Consider the following 20,641-nt stretch of genomic DNA (forward strand, 5'->3'; position numbering starts at 1 on the left):
TGCAGAGCCCAGGCAGGCCCATTACAGACTTGTGGACCCTTGGGGAGACCAGGCAGATCCAGGCACAGTACTTCTCACCATGCCAAGGACCATGCCCACACACCACAGCGCTACATCTCCAAACAGGCCACCTAAAGCCATCGTTTGGTCTCCCATTTCAGCCCCATCTCTAAAAGTGTTCGTTGACATCTTGGGACACCTTCTACATCATCTCAGGTTACCCCCACTGCTGCAACCACCATCTTTAGTTGTAGCAGCTCCTATCTTCAGACACTGGCAGGGGACTGGAAGCCCAACACCAAGGTACTCACAGGTTTGATGCTTCCCCGCCACCAAGAACGAGAATGGCCGCTTCCATCTAGGGACAACAGCCAGGATCCAGAAGATCATCATCAAGGTCGCTGCAGGCTTGGTTATCCCAGAGGTATCCCTGCTAGGTGTGCTAATAGCCACCATCTTGTTACAGAGGCAGGAGAGAGCCTTGCACTGGGTCACTTTTTTCTCACTTTTCTCCCGTTAACAGCTAACTTCTTTTGATTCATTTTTACTCTTCCTGTGATCTAATACCTCTATATGTTTACCTTCTACTTTCATAAACTATCCACACTATTACAAACATCATACCTTACACCCACCCCTGTTTCTCTCTTTGTCCACCATTGGAATCTGTAGATGCTTTTTTCAAACCTACTGTTTATATTGCATATAAAAATTGAACACATTCCTGTTTATTGTGACAAAAATATAATTGTCTAAATAGGAACTCTTTGGTTTAAGGCTGTATATTGTTTGCATTGGGTGCTGTTAATATGGATCTCACTTTTAGTAATGAAACATTGCTAACCTGCAGGGACACTATAAGATTATAGGGTAGAAACTATAATACCTAGGATCTGCACTGCTAGAAGGGAAGACCCACAGAAAGAATGAAAAGACAAAAGAAGAAAGTTCCTCAAACAAACCAAGATGATACAATAATAGAATCCATTAACAGTACAGTAGATGAAATGTCAGAGTCAGAGAAGGAATTCAGTATGTACATAATTAAAATAATCTGCAAATCAAACAATGACATAAGAGAGCAAATATAGGCAACAATTGATCACTCCAACAAAGGGATAAAAGAGACCATACAGGTAGCAAAAGATTACTTCAAGAAAGAGACAGAGATTCTGAAAAATTAAAATTAAAATAAAAAACCAGAAATAATTGAAACAAAGGAAACAAACAAAAAACTCAATAGAAAACATCAACAACAGACTAGATCACTTGGAAGATAGAACTTCAGACAATGAAGATGAAATATACACTCTTGAAAATATAGTTGACCACACAGTGAAGATGGTAAGAAACCATGAACAGAATTTCCAAGAATTATGGGATAACACCAAAATACCAAATCTAAGATTTTTCAGGAAAGAGGAATGCAAAGAGATACAAATGAAAGGAATGCACAATCTCTTCAATGAAATAATATCAGAAAGTTTCCCAAATATGAAGAATGATTGGAAACCCAAATACAAGAGACCTACAGGACACCAAATGTATAAAATTACAACAGCTCTACACCAATGCACATTATAATGAAAATGCCTAGCATACAGAATAAGGATAGAATTTTAAATACTGCAAGAGAAAAGTTTCAGATTACATATAGGGGGAGGGGAAATCAATCCAGGTCTCAGGAGATTTCCCAATCTAGACCCTCAAACCTAGGAGATCCTGGAACAACACATACAAAGCTCTAAAAGAAAATGGATGCCAACCAAGAATCTTATATACAGCAAAATTAAGCTTCAGATTTGATGAATAATAGAAACCTTCCATAATAAACAAATTTCAAATGCATCAGTAATGAACCCCCAGAAAGAGAAATTAGAAAAACTACCCCATTCACAATAGCCTAAAAAAATAAAATAAAGTACTTGAGAATCAATCTAACAAAAGAGGTAAGAGACTTACACAATGAAAACCACAGAACACTAAAGAAGATGGAAAGATCTCCCATGTTCTTGGATAGGCAGAATTAATATTGTCAAAATGGCCATACTACCAAAAACATTATACAGATTTAATGCAATTCCAATTAAAATTCCAACAAAATTCCTCATAGAAATAGAAAAAGCAATTATGAAATTCATTTGAGAAAATAAGAAGCCCAGAATAGCCAAAACAATCCTTAGCAAGAAGAGTAAAGCAGGAGGCATCACAATACTAGAACTTAAACTGTCGTACAGAGCTATGGTAACAAAAATGGCATGGTATTGGCACCAAAATAGACATGAAGACCAACGATACAGAATAGAACACACTGAGACAAACTCACATAAATGCAGTTATATTACACTAGACAAAGACACCAAAAACACACAGTGGCAAATGATGCTGGGAAAACTGGAAATTCATATGTAGCAGAATGAAATTGAACCCCTATATCTCACCTTGCACAAAACTCCACTCAAATTGGATCCAGGACCTAGGAATTGGACCAGACACCCTCTTCATCATGTTGAATTAGGTTCTGACTTCCTTAGCCAGACTCCTAAAGTGCAAGAAATAAAATCAAGAATTAATAAATGTGGTGGATTCAAACTAAATAGCTTCTTCTCAGCAAAAGAAACAACTAATTAAGTGAAGAGAGAGCCTACAGAATGGGAGCACATTTTTACCACACACACATCAGATAGAGCACTAATCTCAGGATATGTAAAGAACTCAAAAACTTAACACCAAAAAAAAAAAACCCCAACCAATAAATGGGCTAAGGAATTGAACAGATACTTCTCAGAAGAAGATATACAATCATTCAACAAATATATGAAAAAAATTTCAACTTCTCTAATAATTAGAGAAATGCAAATCAAAACTAAGATTTTATCTCACTCCAGTAATAATGTCAATTATCAAGAATAATTGGTGAGGATGTGAAGAAAAAGGTACAGTCATACATTGCTGGTGGGACTGTTAATTGGTATAATCTATATGGAAAAAGAGTATGGAGATTCCTTGGAAAACTTAAAATATAACCACCTTTTGACCCAGCTATCCCACTCCTAGGTCTGTACTCAAAGGACTTAAAATCAGCATACTATACTGACATAATCACATCAATGTTCAATAGAAGCTCAGTTCATAATAGCTAAAATGTGGAACCAACCTCAATGTCCTTCAACAGATGAATGGATAAAGAAACTGTGGTACATATACACAATGGAATATTACTCAGCATTAAAAGAAAATAAAATTATGGCATTTGCAGGTAAATGGATGGATTTGGAGAATATCATTCTAAGCTAAGTAAGCCAATTCCAAAAAACCAAAGGCCAAATATTCTCTCTGATAAGTGAATGCTAATCTATAATAGTGTGTGTGTGTGTGTGTGTGTGTGTGTGTAGTGTAGGGAGAATGAAGGAACTTTGATTACACAAAGATGAGGGAGGGAAAGGGAGGGGGAATGGGGGCAGGAAAGATGGTGGAATGAGATGAACATCATTAACCTTGGTACATGTATGACTGCACGTGTGGTGTGACTCTACATCATGTACAACCAGAGAAATGAAAAGTTGTGTTCCATTTGTGTCCAATGAATCAAAATGCTACCATGTATAACTAATTAGAACAAATAAAATTTTTTTAGAAAAGAAGCATCATTCACCTGAAATTGAAACCTAAGAAGTTATTTTTGTGAACTTTTATATTTCCTTTGAGAAAGAAATGTATTATTTGCCCTCATGATATTCTGTGTTGTTCCTATGACACAGGTTGAAACTTATTATGTGATTACTTTTATTTAGATGAGGTTTGGGATGTTATTGAAGCTGAAGGCTTTAAAATACTGTATCACAGACAAACAGAATTGTCCGAAGAAGAAGCTCAAATGCTGTGTGAGGAATATGAAAATGAAGACTACTATGACAAACTTATAGAAAATATGATGAGGTAAAGTAGAATCCATGTTTATAAAAATATGTGACTTATTTTTAAGTCATTTAAGCCTTCTCTTAACCCTGCTTTCTATTCTTTTTGCAAACATGCTCTGAGTCTACTTTTTTTGAAAATACTTACACTATCCCAGTTTTCTACTCAGCTCCTTGTCTTCTCTGGTTTTCCTGGGATTTTACTAGAGCATTGAGATGTTACTGGCATCTAGTTGAATTGATGCCAGAAATTCAGGTACAGACAGAGCACTGGCTCTGGGTTAGTCTGAATTGACTATTGATCTGGGCTTTCTTAATCCTACAAATCAGCAGTCCTAGGAAATGAATTGTATGCTAGAAAATTTTGAGATACCTAGAAGAGTAACTGAAATAGCAGCAGAAGCAGATATACAGCAAGGGTACATAAGCCAGCAGGAGCACAGGAGCCTCAAAAGAACTGCTCCCAAAGAACCACAGGTCTTCTCTTCATTTTCTTTCTCTACTTACCTTTTTAAAACATGCTCTTGAAAGGCTATCAATAGGGCTGGGGTTGTGGCTCAGCAGCAGAGCGCTTGCTTTGCATGTGCAAGACCCTGGGTTCTATCGTAAGCACCACATAAAAATAAATAAATAAAATAAAGATATTGTGTCCAACTACAAGTAAAAAATAAATATTTGGGAAAAAAAAGAAAGGCTATCAATAGAAATTCAGACACTTCAAGAATTATTTTGACTTGTTTTTTAGTCTGTTTAACAACATATATTTGTATTATGTACATGTCATTGGACACTGAACCACACTTTATTTAATTGTTGTTTCTTTTCTAACAGTGGTCCATCTCTTCTCCTTGTTTTATTGAGAGAAAATGGTTTACAATACTGGAAAAAGCTACTGGGACCAACAAATGTTAATGAAGTCAATGAAGATTTTCCAGAGAGGTAGGATTCATATCATGGGTTCCTTAGATTTTTTTTCATGGGTCCATTTGATTTCACTTTAGTGTAGGGTAAAGGAACAGATTTGGTGAAAAGAAGCTTCTCAGAAAACCTTCTATTCCTTAAGAAGTAGTAAACAGATTATGATGGATGTCTTGTCCAAAACCAGCTCTGTTTTTGACAGCTGTTTTAGTTGCTGTGACCCAAAGACCTGACAAGAACAATTAGAGGAAAAAAAGTTTGTTTTGAGGGTGACAATTTCAGACATCTTAGTTCATAGATGGCTGACTCAATTTTTCAGGGCTTGAGGAAGTGAGGTAGAACATCACGGCTGAAGGGTGTGGAGGAGAAAAGCCCCCTGGGAACATGGCACCAGGAAAAAAGGGGTAGGGGTGAGTTTTCCTCAAGAGGACAAAATATAAACCCCAAAGGCATGTCCCCAGTGACCTACCTCCAGTCACACCCTACCTGACTACAGTGACCAGTCAGTTAATACCTATCGTGAGATTAATGTACTGATTAGACGGATGATCTCATAATCCAAGTATTTCACCTCTAAACCTCCTTTTGAGCTTTTGTGGAACACCTAATATCAAAATCATAACATATTATCCCTGGCTCCTCAAAGCTTATGATCATCACACAATGCAAAATATATTTAGTCCATTTTCAAGGTTTCCCATGTGGTTTCCCATATTCTCAACAGTTCAGGATCACCCAAAAGTACAAGTCCAAAGTCTCCTCTGAGACGCAAACTCTTAGCATGAGCCCCTGTAAAAATTATATCTAGTTATATATATAGTATATATAATTATATCTATATCTGATATATAAAGGCACAGAGTCAATATTTCCATTCCAAAAGGGAGAAATATGTGCATAGAAAGAAGAGATGGGACCAAAGCAATGCCAAAATCTAACTAGGCAAACAAGTCCTGAAGCTCCATGCCCAGCACCTAGGGCACATGGCATCCTAATGTTTTCTACAAAGGGTATTTGTAGCTCTGCCCCTTCTGAGAAAACATTAGGCTTTGCTGGTTGCAGTCCACATGGCCTCTCTGTTGGCTTGTCTCTGTTCAATTTCTGCACCTTTGCTAGGTCAATGTCCCCTGTTACTGGCATTTCTAAATTATAGAGATATCTACTGCCACTTCAGCTTCCTTCTCACAACTAGCTAGCTTCAATTTGACTCCTAATTTTCTGACCAAACTGCAAGCTTTTCAAATCTTTCTGCTCTTGATTAGCATGGCAAACTTCACTAAACACTGCCAGCAACATCCGTAACAGCCCCCACACCAAAGGCTGTGCCGCCTTGAAATTTCCTCCACCAGCCCATCATCTTTAAATGAAGCCTCACAGAAAGCCTTAGGACACAGCCAAAACATAGGCGACTTCTTAGCCAGAATATAACATGAATAACTTTGGTCCAACTTCCAATAGATTCCTCCTCTGAAACCTCATGAGCCCCATCTTTATTGTCCACAGTCCTGTTGGTATTATGGTCTTATGAATTTCCATCATAATCACCATCACCCATTAAGCTCTACTAACAACATTCTAAACCTTTTTCATCTTGCATCATTAAACTTTCCAAAAATCCTCTCACAAATTTAAAAAAGCTCCAAAATCCTCTGAACTATATGGTCAGGTTAGTCATAGTAGCAGCTGTGACTTTTTGGTACCAATGTCTGTTTTAGTCAGTTTTTTTTTCTCTTCTGACCAAAAGACCTGACAAGAAAAATTTTAGAGGAAGAAAATTTTATTTTGAGGCTCATGGTTTCACAAATCTAAATTCATAGATGGCTGATTTATTCCTTGGGGCCCAAGATGAGGGAAAACTCAGAGGACATACATAGCAGAGAAAAGCAGGTGGGGACATGGCACCAACTCTCATCACCAGGACAAATGCAAACTTCAAGACACAACCCCAGTGACCCTCCTCCTTTAGCCACACCCTACCTGCCTACAATTACTACTCAGTTAATCCCTATCAGGATATTAATGCACTGATTAAGTTAAGGCTTTCACAACTCAAACATGTCACTTCCAGACCTTCTTGCATTGTCTCACACATGAACTTTTGGGGGACACCTAATATCTATACCACAAGAAGCTTGAAGTTGGACAATGTTTTGCAAGAGAAGGTTGTGAGATGCTTGACTTGGGACTGGGAACTAATAGGTAAAAACCGAACCAACAGGTCATCTTTTGGAAGAAATATCCATTTCACTTGCTATTTAGGAGAAAGTTCTTCTGAGAAAGGGATATGATGGCAACTGCAGCCTCTTTACATGATCACAGAGTTTCAAGATAATGATGACTAACTGAGTATGTACTCTAATTTACTGAGTTAGTTGACTGATGAATCTTAGAAGTCAACAAAACTCTGTTATCAGGTTGACATATGGCATGATACCTGGCACAGAGCAGGCAGTATTTCAATATTAATTGATCTTAGCTATTGGGCTTGGTAAAATCCGGAAGATAGGAATAATAACTCTTGCCACTTCATGCTTGGTGTGTAACTTGGGGAAACAAAGAGAATTACAATTCACTTGAATTTTTCATACTGATTTCAAGCTAGGATTTAACTGAGGAGAAGAAAGGCTCTTCTTTCCAGTGTACATGAGAAAGGATGCTTCATAAGGCACAGCAAACTTGACCTATGTGTTGACATAGTAAATAAAGGTACATATGAAGCATCACTTGAAAGTGAAATGATTTATCTGGGGTAGGATATAATTGAATCTTACTTTTCCTGCACGGCACATTTTACCACTTAATCAGCCTCAGTGCCAGTTACTGCAAAGATAATACAGATTGATCACTCTGCAAATGGTGTGAGCAGAGGGCCATAGACCCTCTCAATCACCTGTACCATAGAATGCAAGGCATGGTGCCACAGAGAAACTCCTGTTGTCACAGGCTTATGCCCACAGGCAAACTGGTCTAGACATGTGGTTCTAAAGATGGAGATTGCACATCAGTACAGAGACCTTTATGCTAAGCACAGATGCTCAGTGACTGCCCCTCTCAAGGTTTTGACTAATATTATGTGGGAATACCCTAAGTTCATGGCCATTATTATTCTTTGGTATCTCCATTTCCAGTTTCCTTGGCTCTATTTAGCTCTCATGGACAACTTTAGAAATAACTCTTTGAGAGAGCTCTGCCCCTTTCCTTCACTTGGTCATCAGATTTTTTTCTGTGTACTGGTTTATCTGAAAGATGTCACTTGCAACCACTCATTCTCAACCTTTCTTCCCTGTAGTTTATCCTTCAGTAACTTTTACCCCTAAGGACTCTTTTGCCAGTAATCATGGTTAATGGCTGAACAGCGGGGCTGGTTGTAGAACGGCTTACATTGTCATTCACTGTGAAAATTCCCCATTCCCAGCAATCACAGGCTTCAGGGGACTTGGAAAAGAATTATCTTCAAACCAGAGGTGTGGGAATAGCCAAGGGCCACATGGAATGGTCAAGTGGATATGGCAAAAAGGAAATATGACTGGGTTACTGAAACAAAAAAGACAAAAAGTTATTAAAGAAAGCCAATATGCGACAATACATCATTCTGAGCAGGAAAGGATATTATTCAGCAGAGCTGGATTTTGTTGGGTTGGCTGCTCAGGACTGATTTTTTAAGGGCAGAAATTTAGATGGGCAGAAAGGGTCTCCTTTCCTGAACTAAGCATCAATAGAGAGACAGATAACGAAGACAACTGACGGAATTCAGGAACAATAATTGATTTGTGAGACCCATAATCTTCCTTAGGAATGGAAGCAAAAGCAGAATAAATGCTGCAACCCAACATGGATTCTCCAGTGTAGTTGACATCTCTCAGCTTCTTTCTACAAAGCTGTACCATATGCTCCTCTTTTAATGCTGTGCTTACTTACCTGGAGGATTCTATTATAGTATCTCCTGGATTCAATGTTAATAATTTGTTATCTTTGGCATAAAGTCAGATGCCATCTAACTCTTAATAATATTTCCTGGAGAGCAGGGGAAGAAATATTAAGAATTCATGCACCATATGCATGAATGTATGCACCATATGTTTCAAATCACCATTTGACTGCATCCCCAAAACCACCTTCTAAAAGTTTTGAGACAATGAAGCACAGAGTAGTTTACTCACTGCCCAGTATCACACAGTTAAAAAATAATGCAACCAGGATTCTATAGGATCTGAGCTTTTTCACTAGGCAGAGTATCCATTTCTTCTTTCATATTTATCTAGCAATATCCATTACCATGATGATTTAAGTGATTACCTCCTTTATTCCTAATGATTGTTCTATATTTGAAAGGAAATAGCATGGCCCATGCCACTGTATAATGACTTCCTATGTCAGAGTACCTAGATCCAGATGTGTTGCTATTTCTTGATAGCTTTTGAACAACTTACATAAATGGTGTTAAATCATGTGGCATTGTTATATTAGTTTTTTTTTTAACTTGACTTCTTTTTTCAAAGTTTATGTGCTCGGTTTGCAATGGATGGACTACCTTTCAACCAGTTGTATGGAAGCAATTCCAGCGAAATTGCTCAAAGGGATATAGAGTATTTCTTTCCTCTTCAGAGCACTTTAGCATTGATTAAGCCTCATGTAACACATGAACAAAGAGGTAAGCATTTTAAAATAAAAGTGAATGCATGCATTTTTCTTCCAGAATTTGTGAAAATTTTGTAACTATAGAAAAGTTATAAGAATAATGCAATTACTATACAAATCCCTCCGTCTAGGTTCAGCAATTGACTTTGTCATGTTTGCATGTGCACTTGATCATAATTTCAGCTCTGTATTTCTCTCATTTTCTGTTTCTCTTTGTCTCTTCTGTCCCCCCCCATTCTTCTCTCTGTCTCTCTTGTAGTCAAAAATTACACTGGACTGGTAGAACATGTGTTTAGAATATATGAGGCCCCTGGATTTGATTCCCAGCACCAAAAGAACAAATGAACAAACAAAAACAACAACAAATTTTGTTGAATTTCATTGCAGAGTCGACCTAAATGATGATTTCCCTCTCCATATGTATATTCACACTGAAGATGATAGTAAGGGTATTCCTAATATTGAGCTATCTTTTCATTCCTTATAAATCTCACCTAAGTCATGATGCATTTTCAGATATGCTTTTCTGTTATATTTGCTTACATTTCATTTGATATTTTTTTTTGCACTGAAACTTAAAAGTGAGCTTGGTATTTCTTTTAAAATTTTTTTTGTGCAAGTTTTATCAAATTTAGGTAACAGTGGAATGCTTCATAAATGAACATATTTTCAGTATTCTGAAAGAGTTTAAGCAGCACTGGAATTGACATTTGAAGGGTTGTTAGAATTTTCCTGTGGACATTTTGACCTGTTGTTTTTCTCCATTTTATGGAAATTGATCTAGTTAAACTTTCTATCTCCCCTGGAATTAATTTCACAAAATTGAATTTTCCTAGGAAATTATCTATTCCATCCTTATCAAGTTTGCTGAGTAATTTCTTCTTCTCCTATTTCCTCTGTTTAAAAGACTGTTTACCTTGCCATTTCTTACATTTTTGTTGTCTTTCAAACAAGAATTTGATTTATTTATGAGTTCTCTTTTTATCTTATCTTCATTATTTCCTTTCTTTTATTTCTTAGTATTATTTAAAATTTTATGTTCTTCTAGTTTTTTTAAGTTAAATATATAATTCATTCACTTTTATCCCTTTATTTTTAATGATTTTTTAAATAATTTTTTAAGAGAGAGAGAATTTTTTAATGTTTATTTTTTAGTTTTTGGTGGACACAACATCTTTATTTTATTTTTATGTGGTGCTGAGGATCGAACCCAGTGCCCCGTGCATACCAGGCGAGCACGCTACCGCTTGAGCCACATCGCCAGCCCAATGTAAGTTTTTTAGGTTATACATTTTCCTGTTACTGAATTAAAGCCACAGTTTCTGATGGCACAGTATTTTCATTATTATTAGATTTTAGAAATTTTTCAATTTTGGCTTGAGTTTTCCTTTGGATCTTCAAGTCATTCAATAAATCAGTTTACTTTTTGAAAATAGATGTTTTAACCAAATTATTCTAATGAAAGAGAAATTCTATCTTTTATTAGTGTCATACTTCAGTGTGTTGTGATTAGAGAATTTTTCCCCTTATTTCTTTACTGAAATTGTTGTGGTTTCATTTAATTGCCATCTGGTAAATGCTTGTGAATCTTCTGTATGTGTGAGAGGGGATGTTCTCTATTTTCATGGTGCAAAGTTTGAATATAATCCCTACTTTACTGGCTGTTTGATTCATGTTTGATACCCTTACTTTATTTTTCCCCACCTTTATCTGTCTAGATCTGTTGGCAATACATTAATTACTTATTTTTTTAATATTTATTTTTTAGTTGTAGTTAGACACAATACCTTTATTTTATTTGCTTATTTATTTATTTATTTTATGTGATGCTGAGGATAGAACCCAGGGCCTTGCACTTGCTAGGTGTATGCTCTACCACTGAGCCACTACCCCAGCCCCTAGTTACCTATTTTTAGTATGTTTCTATTTCTCCTCTAGTTCTGATTCATAATGGTGACTGCTGATATTGAGCATTTTTTAAATATATTTATTGGCCATTTGTATTTCTTCTTTTGAATGTTTAATTTTTTGGTCCATTTTTTTAATTGACATACTTGATGTAACATTTTTTGAGTTCCTTGTGTATTATACATATTAAGCCTCTGTCAGAAGAGTAGCTAGCAAAGATTTTCTCCCATTCTGTAGGTTCTCTCTTTACATTTCTAATATTTTCTTTTGCTGTGCAGAAGCTTTTAAATTTGATGCCATCCCATTTTTAACTCTAAGCATTATTTCCTGAGCTTTGGGTGTCCTGTTGAGAAATCATTGCCTGTGCCATTATGCTGGAGTGTTGACCTTATGTTTTCTTCTAGGAGTTGCAAAGTTTATGTCTAAAACCTAGGTCTTTGCTTCATTTTGAGTTTATTTTTGCACAGGATGAGAAATAAGGGTCTAGTTTCATTATTCTACATATGGATAACCAGCTTTCTCAGTACCACTTGTCATTTCTCCAATGTATGTTTGGGGCACCTTTTTCAAGGATCAGATGAGTGTAGATGTGTGGGTTTGTCTCTATGTCTGTTTTTATACCAGTACCATGAACTTTTTGATATTATAGCTTTTTAGTATGGTGTGAAGACAGGTATTGTGATGCTTCCAGCATTGCCTTCTGGGTCTAGAATTGCTTTGGCTCTTCTGAGTCTTTTATTCTTCCAAATGAATTTTAGGACTATATTTTCTAGTTCTGTGGATAATTTCATTGGTATTTTGATGGGAATTGTATTTGAACCTGTATATTGCTTTTTGTTTTATGGACATTTTAATAATTTAATTCTGCCTAACAATGAACATGGGAGGTCTTTCCATCTTCTGAGGTCTTTTTAAATTTCTTTCTTCAATTTTCTATAGTTTTTTTTTTTATTGTAGAGATCTTTCAGCTTCTTCGTTATATTTCTTCCTGTGTAATTTTTTGAAGCTATTGTGAATGGAATAGTATTATTTATCTGATTTCTTTCTCAAAAGATTTGTTCTTGGTATACAGGAATGCTACTGATTTTTGTATGCTGATTTTATAAACTGCTACTTTGCCAAATGGTTTATTAGCTGTAGTCTTTTGATGGAGTCTTTTTTTATCATCAAGGTATAGGATTATATCACCTGTAATCATGATAATTTGACTTCTTCCTTTCCTATTTTTATCCTTTTTATTGCTTTTTCTTGCCTAATTCTTTTGGATAGAATTTCTAGTGTAATATTAAATGGAAGTATTTAAAATGGACATCCTTGGGCTGGGGATGTGGCTCAAGCGGTAGTGCGCTCGCCTGGCAAGCGTGCGGCCCGGGTTCGATCCTCAGTACCACATACAAAGATGTTGTATCTGCCGAAAACTAAAAAATAAATAATAAAAAAATTTTCTCTCTCTTTATCTCTCTGTCTCTGTCTGTCTGTCTGGTCTGTCTGTCTGTCTCTCTCTCTCTCTCTCTCAAAAAAAAAAATGTACATCCTTGTCTTGTCCCAGATTTTAAAGGAAATACTTTGAGTTTTTCCCCATTTGCTATGAGGCTGGCTTTAGGTTTTTCATATATGTCCTTTATGTCCATATATGTCCATCATTTCTTCAGTATTTTATCATGAATAGGTGCTGAATTTGGTCAAAGACCTTTTTTTGTATTTGCATCTACCAAAATAACTAATTGCTTTTTGTCCTTAGTTCTATTTATGTGATGAATTACATTTCTTGATTTGTATATGTTAAACCATCCTTGCATTTCAGGAATAAAACCAACATGGTCAAGCACACAATCTTCTTAACATTTTGTTGAACATAACTTGCTAATATTTTATTATCTATTTTTTGCATGTAAGTTAATAAGGAATATTCTTCGGTAGTTTTCTTTCCTTAATGTGTTCTTATCTGGTTTTGGTAAGAGTGTGATATTAGCTTCATAGAATAAATTTGGAAATGTTTCATACCTTTCAATTTTATGGAATAATTTGAGGTGCATTGGCATTCATTCTTCTTTAAAGATTTGATAGAATGTATCCATTTCCTCTAGGTTTTCCAATTTTTGAAGTATAATTTTTCAAAGTTGTCCCTAATACTCCTCTTGATTTCTGTGATGTCTGTGGTCATTTCTCCATTTTCATCTCTAACTTTATTACTTTGGACTTTCTCTCTTTTTCTGTTGGCTAGTTTGGTTAAGGGCTTAACAATCTTGTTTATATTTTCAAAGAGTCAACTCTGTTTCATTTTGATCCTTCATATTGTTTTTTTTTTATTCTCAATTTCATCTCAGATCTTAATTATTTCCTTCTTTTTACGGCTTTTGGAATTGGTTTGTTCTTTCCTTTTGAGGGTCTTGAGATGTATCATTAGGTTGTTTATATGGAATCTTTCTGATTTTTTATGTAGGAACTCATAGCTATAAACATTCCTCTTAGAACTGCCTTTATAGTGTTTCAATGATTCTGATATATTGTATCATTATTCTTATTAGAGTCTAAGATTTTTAAATTTCTCCCTTGATTTCTATTCATCATTCCAAAGTGTTCAATCTCCATGTGTTTACATAGTTTCTGCAGGTATTGTTTGATTTCTAATTTTATTCCATTATGATCTGATAATATACAAGGAATTATATCAGTTTTTCATGTATTTGCTCAGAGTTCTTTGAGACTTGAAATATGGTCTATTTTGGAGAAGGTTTCGTGAGTTTCTGAGAAAAAATGTATTCATTTGTTGTTGGATGAAACATTCTACAGATATTTGTTAAGTACATTTAGTTGTAATATTTACCATGTCCAAAGAGTCTTTACTGAGGTTTTAAATCTGGATGATCTATCTAATGTGAGAGAGGTATGTTGAAATCACCAGTATTATTGTACTGGAGTCTCCGTGAGGCTTCAGTTTGAGTAATGTCTGCTGTGTAATTAGCTACATATTTTTTGATTTCTACATTTACCTAGCTGAAGTGACTTTCTTTATCTCTTCTGATTAATTTAATTTTGGTTTGTAGTCTGCTTTGTCAAATTGGAGAGTTGCTACTTCTGGTTTTTTGTTTGTTTTGTTTTGTTCTTTTTTTTTTTTTTTTTTTTTTTTTTTAGGTTCTACTCGCCTTGTATATCCATTTCCACCTTTTTACTTTTAGCCTGTGATTGTATGTGCCCCTAAGGTGTACTTCTTGCAAATAACATACAGTTGGGTCTTGTTTCTTTAATCCATTCTGACAGCCTGTGTCTTTCAATTGGAGAGTTGAGACTGTTTATGTTCAATGTTATTACAGAGCTAGTCATTAATTACTGCCATTTTGATTTATTTGTAATGTTTAATTTGGTCTTATTTCTCATTTGCTTTGCTACTCCTCAAATATGATTTGTTCATTTTTACACTCTGGGGTTTGTTTTTGATTTCTTCTGTGTGAAGCATTTTGTTATATAAGTTTGGTAGTGCAAGTTTAGGTGTCATAAATTCTAGTTTCTGCTTATCTGGGTAGGTTTTTATTTCCATTTTGATCTTGAAGGATAGCTTTGCTGGATATGGCAGTCTTGTTTGACAGTTATTTTCTTTCAGGATTTGGAGCACATCATTTCAAGCCCTTCTGGCTTTTAGAGGTTGTGCAGAGAAATTGGAAGTGATACTGATAGGCTTGCCTCTAAATGTAACCTGACATTTTTGTCTTGGGGATTTTAAAATTCTATCCTTGTTTTGTATGTTAGGCATTTTAATTACAATATGTTGTGGAGAGGTTCTTTAGTGATCTTGCCTATTTGGGATTCTGAATGCCTCCTGTATCTGGATTTCCATCTCATTCTCAAGTTTTTGGAGAATTCTCTGCCATTATTTACCTGAAGAGGTTATCAGTTCCCTTAGCTTGAATCTCAGAACACTTCTCAAGTCCAGTGGCTCTTAAATTTGGTCTCTCAATGTTGACTCAAAGTTCCTGTAAATTCTGATCATGATTACTCGTTTTCTTTAATAGTGTCTGAATATTCAAGGCTGATTACTTTTTCTTACAGCTCTGAGATTCTGCCTTCAGCATGGTCTACTCGATTAGAGAGATTTTCAGCTGAACTTTTTATTTTTAGTGTGTTTCATTTCCAGGATTTCTGTCCTTTTTCAATATTTCTATCTCCTGATAGGAATTTCTCCTCCATGTTCTGTATTGACTTCCTTAATTCATTAAGTTGTTTTTCAGTATTCTCTTGGAATTCATTGATCATCTTTGTAATGATTCTTTTGAATTCCTTATTTGATGTTTCATCTACTTCAATCAATATCTTTGGGGTCAGTTACTGGTGAAATATGAGCTTTACTGGATGTTGTGTTAGCTTGCTTTTCCATATTTCTTGTATTCCTATGTTGGGTTTTATGCATCTGTTGTGAGGTATTTGTCTTCTGCTCTTATGTGTAGGCCTTTTTAGGGCACAATCTGCCCTTGCCAAAGTCCTAGAGTGATCTAGGTTTAGAACCCTTGATATCCACAGCCTTTTCATTAATTCTCTGTTTGTGTTGTAGCAGTAGATGTCCATAGTGGGACCTGGGGGCCCACCCCTGTCTGCCTCCACTTGGGACCTGGTCATTTGTTTATGTTTTTATCTCTTCTATTTGTATTAACACATAGCTGAAGATTGAGTATCATTAATTTGTGTATGAAAATTGGTTTAGTTCAACAGCAGAGTCTCTACCTGGTGAATTTGTAGTGTCCCTGTAGGTTCCCAGTACCTAGAAAAGGGCAAGACAAACTATATGGTGCAAACACCATATAGCATTAAAATAAATATCCAGATTCTACCATGACATCTACAACACTAATTACCACACACAAAAAAAGAAAGAAAAAAAAAAGCAGGAATGATGGGATTAACTATTTTTCAATAGTGAAAAAAAAAAACTAGATCTGGCTTTAAAGCAACTAGCAGGTATCAAGTAGGTCATCCACCACCGTAATAATTTCATTAATATTAATAGTAGAGGCAGGAGTTATGTAAACCAATTCTAAAAGATGATAAAATACAGCTAATTAGAAGAAGAGAAAATGTGGTAGGAAGGTAGAAAAGAGTTTAGATTTTCAAAAAAGTGAACAGAGAATTCAGAGGAGATATAGCAGGTGAGAGTTATAAGGAAGGAAGAGAAAAAAATAGGAAGAACAAGGTAAAGCAAGAGAGAAAGAGATAATGATATAATTTGGTTGTTAGAAGGAGAAGAAAAGAGTCTGAGTCTGAGTCTCTAAGACATTCTGACTGTCTAATACAGATTTTAATAAAATCCATCTTTACCCACCTCACTGAGGAGTAGTACTTCTGATGGTTGAATTGTTATCAATGGAGCAACTAGGAATTCAGCCTTCCTCTAAACTGCTGTCCTAAATCTACCATGACTTACAGTTTCAAATGTCAGCTTTCTTTCTTTGTTCTGATTTTTTTTTCCTTAAGGACTTCACTGGAAATAACAGGAGATTCCCTGTCATAACTTTAATTTTCTTTTCTTTTAGTATGACAAGATAAAATTTTAAAAATAAATACGTAATATTTAATTTTGTACACACACATACACATGCATGCACATATGTACACACACACACACACACACACACACAAGTATATAAGCTTATTTTTGCCCAACCTCTAACCTCTATACCCATTACTTTCCCTTTTATCATCTTTTCATTCTTCATTCCATTTTCTCTCTTTTAGCTAATTTTATTCCCATTCTCTCTGTCACATATCCACTAGACCTCATTTAATTTGGTCTCTATTTCCATAATGGTTTTATCTTTTCCTTTGATTTCTTTATCGAATGCAGTTAGCTTTTATTTTACATCTACTTTTTGATTAACAGTTTCAAAGTTTTGATTCATGGTGTTTTCATGTGCAAACTTCTTGATCCATGTTAAAGTGTTGTGTTATGATGTCTTTTGTTTTGTTGACCTTTTGCTGCTGCCTGCTACCTACCTACCTTCCTTCCTTCTTCCTTTCTTTGCTGGGGGAAGAAAAATATTGTTAATCACAAAAGTGATTTTAATTGGATCTCTTTGGGGAGTTTAGGTAAGATTCAGGGTGCATGGTAGCATTTATTATTGCATGTTGGACCTGCCTGCACAATCTCCTTTATGTGGTTCACTAAGAGTTAAAGAGACTTTGGGTTTATCTTTCTTAGCTTCTCAGTTCAGAATGTTCTCTCAGATTTGTATGATGAGTAGTTTTTGTATCAGGTAGGCCTTGGCAGCGGGTGGATCTATGTCTCTTTCAATATTCCCTATTTATCTAGGATCATTTTACCTCAGCCACCTTCTTCCTTTCTGCTTATTACCAAGTATAGAAATCAACTTTTATTTTCCAATATGCTGCTTTTTTTTTCAGAGAACGGATGCCTTGAACACACAAGGCCACATCCACCTCTGCCACCCTAATTCATCCTCCATACTGCAAAGAAAATTGACTTCCTGGAGAATAAATCAGAACTTAGTCCTGCTTAGAATACTTTAACTGTGCCTTTCTGTCCTTTGTCTCCAGAATGCAGTCCTCAATATTAAGGCCATTGTGAAATTTTAATAAGATTCACTTTACTTCCTACACTGACCACCTAACTTTTCAGGAGACATCACTTCAACACAATTCCAGGGTGAAATTCATGGGGATTTATACCACGGAGATGAAAACACATCTTTATTCTTAGCAGTCTGGCAGGGTTCCTCCTTCTCCTTTTTGTTAGTTCTCTAGGGCCCCAGATGGTTTCTGGACTAAACATATACATTCATGTCTTAACACTCTCCTGAGTAACAATTTGTTGACTTTAAAGTCTAATTTAGTTTGGCTCAGATTTGATTTCTTAAACCACAATATGCAAGTGAAATTTATTTTCCTCTGTTATTTCGATCTATGGAGCAATAGTGGAACAATCTGCAATATAACCAAATATTTGCTTTCCCTAGAGATCATCCTGAAGATCATCAAGGATTCAGGATTTGAACTGACTCAGTTGAAGGAAATAGTCCTAACTCCAGAAGAGGCAAAAAAAGTTTATTTCCGAATAGAAAAAAAAGAGTTTTATAAAGATGTGTTGGCAGTATTAGCTGAGTAAGTTTATGATATGTAGTATATATATATATATATATATATATATATATAATTATATGTAATATTATATATAATATTATATATATAATTAATAATGTTATATATATGTAAATATTATAAGACTAAATATGTTGCTTTGTAATATCCTTCTTCCACGTGGTGGATCTGTTTCTGGCAACACACAGCTTCATTAGGCATTCCACAAGAATTAAAGGTTAACATTTTTTGAGTGTTTACTTAATTCCAGGCCTACTTCTAACCTACTTATATTTAATATCTCATTAGATTCTATGACAACTCTATGTCATAATTTTACTAGAATTTCTACTTTGATTATGAGAGAACAGAGGCCCAGGGCTGCGTTTGTTCACAATCACAAAACTAGAGTTTGGATAGGCCCCAGGGAATCTCTACTCCATAATGATGTTCTACAGAAGTCCCTTTTACACAGAGCTCATAATTATCTGAAAAACCATGTCCATTCACCTTGAGTTAAAAAAAAAATTGGAGAAACACCTACACACATGCACACATATGCACATACTTATTAGGCTTTACAGTTCAGAATGCTCTCTCAGTTTTAAATGCATTATCTCCCCTGAACATTTGTCAGTGACTGTCATTTTGTTGATATAGAAAGACAAAATTTACAGAGTTCCAACAAAAGGTTGGCCAATATGTAAGTTGTCATTAGATACAAATAATAAACAGAAACCTAGAGACTTTGAGTACCTATACCATCACAGTTTAGAAAACAAAACTAACTTTGAATTCTGTTGCAGGTTCTATTTCCTGGAAGCAGCAGAGTTCAGGTTGTTTATTAAGGGCATCATGTAGGTGGGGCTAGAAAGAAACAGGATGCAAAAAAAAAAAAAAAAGCAGAAGAAAAGTCAAGGTACAGTGCAGACTGACGCAGCCTCTGCTGACAGGATAGAGGCCCAGCTGTTCTGGGCCTGTGACATTCCGACTTTAGCCATGTATGTCATCTGCTCTGTGGCAAGCAGCCCATATCTTCCTAAAGTGTTGTTATTTGCAGGGGCCCATCTTTGATCATGGTTCTGACAAGGTGGAATGCTATTGCAGAATGGAGAAGATTGATAGGTACAGTTGACCCAGAGGAAGCAAGACTACTATCCCCAGAATCCATCCGAGCCAGATTTGGAATAAATATTTTGAAAAATGCTGTCCATGGAGCATCAAATACCCTCGAGGCATCAGAGGCCATTAGTAGAGTGTTTGGAGACGATGAGAATCCAGAGAACAATTAAAGTAAGTACTATGAAGTATATACCACTTTAATTTTGATTTTCTCCCCTCTGCTGCTGGGACTAAGTCTAAGACAAGACTGTCCTGGGAAGATCAGAACCATTCCCATATTTCTGAAACAAAGTATATTTACTACCAGACATACTAGGCTGTTTCACAGCAGCCTCACAGTTCCAAGCTTCATAATGCCAGTGACTTGGGAAGTTCAGTTGCATGTAGCCAGGCTGGGGCATCTACAGTCAAGGGACAAGATGGAGACAGTGGGATGAGGCACCCCTGAGTTTGCAAGCCTTGGGAGTCTCATGAAGTCCCTGTACTTCACTTTCCTTTACTTTGACTATCCTGAGTCTCATTCAGCAGCCGGAGCTCTGTTCTCTTAAGTATTTTGAAATGCAGAACCTACTAACTAACTGTGGGTGACATATGGTGATGTAACAGAAGAGTAAAGATCATAAGTACTTGTTGGGTGGAGGTAGCTACCTAATAGGTATGTGCATTAAGTCCCCTTCTTTACTAAGCAGCGTAGGCCACATGGGAGATGGAGTGTGAGATGCATGACTTCTTTCATCAAAGCTTCTTTATTTTTAGAGGCCAAGTTCATAAGTTTCCACCGTAATGGCTCTGGCTGCTGACTCATATGTGGCTGGCAGCCTTTTCCTGAGTGTTGTGCTATCCTCCCCTGCATGGGCCAAACTGAGGTGCATCCAAAGCAAAACAAGAAGCACTATTGTTTGAGTCAGCTTTTTCATTGCTGTGAACAAAAGACCCCAATCCTTAGAAGGCTAGCTCCATTGCTCTGGGCCCAAGGTGAGGAAGGACATCCTGACAGAGGGGTGTGGTAGAGGGAAACAGCTCAGGATATCCCACCAAGAAGCAGATATAAACCC

At 36.0% G+C, this 20,641-nt stretch overlaps 1 protein-coding gene across 1 annotated transcript in view; it reads left to right on the top strand.

Annotated features, from left to right (window-relative positions):
• The window catches only part of Nme8 (NME/NM23 family member 8), a 64,951-nt gene extending 45,195 nt beyond the window's left edge, over positions 1–19,756 (top strand). The window contains exons 11-15 of the mRNA XM_026387641.2: positions 3,795–3,939; positions 4,749–4,856; positions 9,335–9,486; positions 18,344–18,488; positions 19,525–19,756. Coding sequence (XP_026243426.2) covers positions 3,795–3,939; positions 4,749–4,856; positions 9,335–9,486; positions 18,344–18,488; positions 19,525–19,756 — 782 coding nt within the window. The remainder of the gene's footprint in view (positions 1–3,794; positions 3,940–4,748; positions 4,857–9,334; positions 9,487–18,343; positions 18,489–19,524) is intronic.
• Positions 19,757–20,641: the final 885 nt, after the last annotated feature.

The sequence above is a fragment of the Urocitellus parryii genome, chromosome 3 (assembly GCF_045843805.1).
Source record: "Urocitellus parryii isolate mUroPar1 chromosome 3, mUroPar1.hap1, whole genome shotgun sequence".
Classification (NCBI taxonomy): Eukaryota; Metazoa; Chordata; class Mammalia; order Rodentia; family Sciuridae; genus Urocitellus; species Urocitellus parryii.